We start from the raw sequence: 4237 nt of genomic DNA on the forward strand, positions 1-4237 counted from the left end.
AAGGGCAAGGGACAGCTACCTGGCACTTCTCTACCCTTGGCTGTCAGGAGGCCTTGGGGGTGGGCGCCATGGCCTGGGGATGGAAGAAAGGAACTCACATTATCTGTCTTTCTGTCCCCAAGGAGAAAGAGGGTCTGTTTAGAGCCATGGAGGTGTGCTGACAGCCTGGTTTGCTGCTGGGCGTACAGCTGCCCAGGAGGCAGTGCCCAGCCTACAAGGGGGAAGCAGCCTTTGAGCGCCCCCTTTCAGGCTGCCCATGGGGCGATCAGAGCCCCTTCTAGGGGAAGGTGATGGGGAGGGGATCATTCTGTGTTTCAGAGGGGAAACCACAGGCCTAAGAGAGGAGAGAGGGATCCAAAATCCCTCCAGTTACTTTGAAATTTCAGAAAGGGGTGGAGATGCACGTACATCAGCAGGAACTAGTGGGGAGTCGCCAGGGAGCAGGATGAGGCTGGGCGAATTTGAGCGCACAAACGAGTAGCATGGCCGGTTTACTGCTTGGCCTCCTCCTCTTCCTCCTTGTCTCCGGGTCTCTGAGCCTCAGGCTCCCTCTCCCCCGTGGGCTCCGCGAGCAGCTCCTTGCTCAGGAGGTGGCGCGCCAGCTGCTCCAACTCCCCCAGGCTTATCCTCTGCAGGCGTTCCTTGTGCTCCCACCTCAGCAGCTGCAGCACTGCCTCGGTGTCCTGGGGCCCAAAGTGTCTGGCTAGGACCTGGCCCAGGTGGTGCCACAGGGGCTGGGGCTGGTGGGCCTCCTCGGGCACCGTCTTCTTCAGGGGCCGCACAATGACATCGATGGAGGCATTGGGCCCAACGCAGTAGTCAGAGAGATGCTTGTCATCCGCCAGAAGCTGGCCGCGGAAGAGCAGGTGCTGCAGCTCCTCGGGCACCCGCAGCTGCTCAGACACCAGCTTCTTCAGCATGGCCACGCTCTCTCGCCCCGACACCTTCAGGCTACATCTCCGGCCCAGGAGCAGCTTGACCGTGAGGAACATCGGGCCGACGGCGGAATCAGGAGGGATTCATGCTCCAGCGGCTGCCCTGAGGGTTAAGGGTCTCTGCAGGAGAAGGTGCTTCTCCTTATCAATGGAGGGCGGTGGTCCCAGGAGGGCCCGGCCCAGGAAGACAACCATTGGCCAATGCACGGTGATGTCACAATGCTGCCTGCCAGAAGGCTCATTTGCAGAGCGGGATGTCAGGGAAGGCAGAGGGGCATCTGGGACACAGAACATCCTTCCTCCGTGAGAGGAGAAAGGAAGAGAGAAGAGGAGAAAAGGAGGGTCAGGAAAGAAAACATAGGGCTAGGAGAAAGGAGAGCAGGAGGGGGAATGGGAGGGCCCAAAGGACAGGGTGGCAGAAGGAAACATGTCCATATTGACTCATTCAGCACTATATATTGGGTGCCCTTTCTGCCGGACCTGTTCCTGGGGAGAGATCGTATCACAATAGATACTTTCTGCCCTAATTTATCAAGTGTTTTTCTATCACGCACTTGACATGCTCTCTTGGATCGGGCTTCCCAGACACAAAGACAGGGATTCCCGTGCATGTATCTAGTTGGCAGGTGACCCCAGGATGCGCCAGTAGGTTGGCGAGAAAGCAAGTCGATGGGGGGTGGGGCAGCCCCCACTGCATCAGTGAGCAGATTGCCTTTGCGGTCACCTGGGAGCCCTCAGTCCCGCCAGGCACTCTGGGAGGCCTCGTGGAATACACCTGCCATGCTGCCGGGGAAGCAAAGAGGCTGGATCCATGTGTTCTCGGTCCTGCCTTTGGCCAGTGGGGTACTAACTCCTTGGCACTTGTGGTCTGAATGTGTGCAGAGCAGGCTCCCATGACCAGAGAAGACCCTTGGGCAGAGACTTGCAGGTGCTGGCAGCACCTTCAGCTCTCCCCATTCCCTCCCATCCCCCACTCAAAAATAATTCTCTCTTGTCCCAGTTAAAACCTACTCATCCAAAAGAATGGGACAACCCAAGGGAGATGCCAGGACAAATAAGTAGCTGTGAAGCTAGACATAGCTTTCAAGCTAGTAGCTATGAAACAAGACAAAACGCTAGAACTTAAAAAATCCCTCATGACCTTTGAATTCCAAAGTCAACTAACCCCACCCCGGCCCAGCCCCTTTTGCTGAAATGAATCCACCAGAGCCCATCTTAAAGAACGGGAGCACTGAGGGGCTCAGGCTGGGCCACCAGCAGGGTCCGCAGCATGGGCATGGCCTTAGCCACCCCTCCCAACCTCCGGGGCGGGTACGGTCCTTTCCTCCACCTGCCAGAGGAGACAATGGGGCTGGGCTCACACGGCCGGCAGGCAGCAGAGCTCACGTCTTTGCCGCTACCGAGTCCTGCCTCCCGCAGAGCCTGCTCAGTGCCCTCTGTGTGCCAGGCACGGCGCAGGCGCCCAGGGCTCCAAGGCCAGTAAGGAAGGGGCATGACGGGGCCTCCGCGGTGTCAGCCACTGCTGCTGCCTTGGGAGTTTTCAGTTCAACTTTTAGCTCTCCTGGGCCAAGCCCTTTGTAACTGCTGGCACATTTCAGCGCGTGAGGAAGGTGATCACCTCATTTTGGAAATGAGTGAGCGTGAAGGCCTGGCTGATGTCCACAGCTGGTGGTGGGATACTGTCAGGGACGCCTTCACCTCCCCCCAGCCCTCCATGCTCCAGGGCTGCGCTCGGCAAGCACCTACTTCTTTCCTCGCCTCCTCTCTCCCTCCTCCTTTCCTTCCTTTTGCTCCAGCCTGGGCTACACTTGATTGACACTGTTGCCAACGTCCCTGGACTTTCCAGGCTTTGCCCTTCCATAGCCCTGGGCCGATTCCCCGCCCTGGTCGCTCCTGCCCAAGGCTCTGGGAGCCTTGGGCAGTGGAAGAAAACACCCACGGAGGCCACAAACTCAGCAGCCCTCCCCTCTCCTCCTAACCCCATGTTCTCACTCTTGGCAGGTGACCAAATTCTAGTCCATAAACAAACTAAGCTCAAAAATCAGGAATCTCCCCCAAGAATGAATGGCCCCAAGGGGGTGGGACTGGAAGGAGGAGATGTACTATGAGCGAGCCACAGGCTGGAGGACAGTGACAGTCTGAACTGGGTTGGGGTCAGTGGAGATGCAGAGGAGGGGTGGACAGAAAAAATAAGAGGGCTCCTTTGGTCGGGGAGAGGAGGCGAGGAGGGAGGCAGGGAAGGGGCAGCTGACTGGGTGGCACTCCTGTGAGTGGCACCATCAGGTTTCATCCTTTTGCTTTTGGAATCAAAACTAGCTCCTCAGCCTGGCATCCCAGAGCGTCACGACCTGGCTCTGCTTCCACCCAGCCTTCCTCACACTGCATCCTCCACTCCAGCCACATCAACCCACCTTTGCTTCAACTTGCCTGTTTCATTTGAACTCTTCAACTCATCCTTCAAAACGCTGGTTAAAAACTCCTTCCTCATAAGGAAGCAGATGTAGAGAATGGACTTGACGACACAGGAGGGGGAAGGGTAAGCTGGGACGAAGTGAGAGAGTGGCATGGACGTATATACACTACCAAATGTAAAATAGATAGCTAGTGGGAAGCAGCCGCATAGCACAGGGAGATCAGCTCGGTGCTTTGTGACCACCTAGAGGGGTGGGATAGGGAGGGTGGGAGGGAGGGAGACGCAAGAGGGAGGAGATATGGGGATATACGTATATGTATAGCTGATTCACTTTGTTATACAGCAGAAACTAACACACCATTGTAAAGCAATTATACTCTAGTAAAGATGTTAAAGAAAAAAAAAAAACCTACCTCCTCCATGAAGACTTCCCTGCTTTCCCCAGTCCTGGGTGGAAGCAATCCCACTTCTCTCTGTGCAACAATTACCGGCCTTGAATGCTCCCCGTATTGATGCACCCATATGTGTCTGTGTCTCCCTCAGTGACTCGCAGGGGCAGGAAGAGGCTTCATCAGTCTTCGTACCCCCTGCCTCCAGCACACAGAGCCTGGTACACAGAAGGCCTCGCATGCATGTTTGCTGAATGAAGACAAAATTTAGACAGGCCGAGCCATGCAGGAGGATGCAGTGTCCAGTACGGCAGGCTGTGGAAGGCTATGAACCTGCCTGCAGCCTCTCCTTCTTCCCTAGAGAGACGACAATCTGAAATTACATAGAAAAGAAATCAGAAAGTGATTCCAGTCTTTACCCAAGGATCTTCTATAGTATTCTTTAAATAGCCTCCTCCCTTGGTGCATTTGGAATAAGATAGAATTTGCAGATGTACATA

At 55.6% G+C, this 4237-nt stretch overlaps 1 protein-coding gene across 1 annotated transcript; it reads right to left on the reverse strand.

Annotated features, from left to right (window-relative positions):
* Positions 1 to 491: 491 nt before the first annotated feature.
* UBL4B (ubiquitin like 4B) lies at positions 492 to 992 on the reverse strand. The gene has a single exon (XM_024742065.1). It carries the CDS (start codon positions 990 to 992, stop codon positions 492 to 494), a length of 501 nt encoding a protein of 166 aa, XP_024597833.1.
* Between the last annotated feature and the right edge of the window lie 3245 nt (positions 993 to 4237).

Source organism: Neophocaena asiaeorientalis, unplaced genomic scaffold, assembly GCF_003031525.2.
Source record: "Neophocaena asiaeorientalis asiaeorientalis breed wild unplaced genomic scaffold, Neophocaena_asiaeorientalis_V1.1 scaffold35, whole genome shotgun sequence".
In the NCBI taxonomy this organism is placed as follows: domain Eukaryota; kingdom Metazoa; phylum Chordata; class Mammalia; order Artiodactyla; family Phocoenidae; genus Neophocaena; species Neophocaena asiaeorientalis.

What these genes read in the sequence shown, in the direction of transcription:
- UBL4B (XM_024742065.1), bottom strand. Translation starts at nt 992, where the DNA reads ATGTTCCTCACGGTCAAGCTGCTCCTGGGCCGGAGATGTAGCCTGAAG.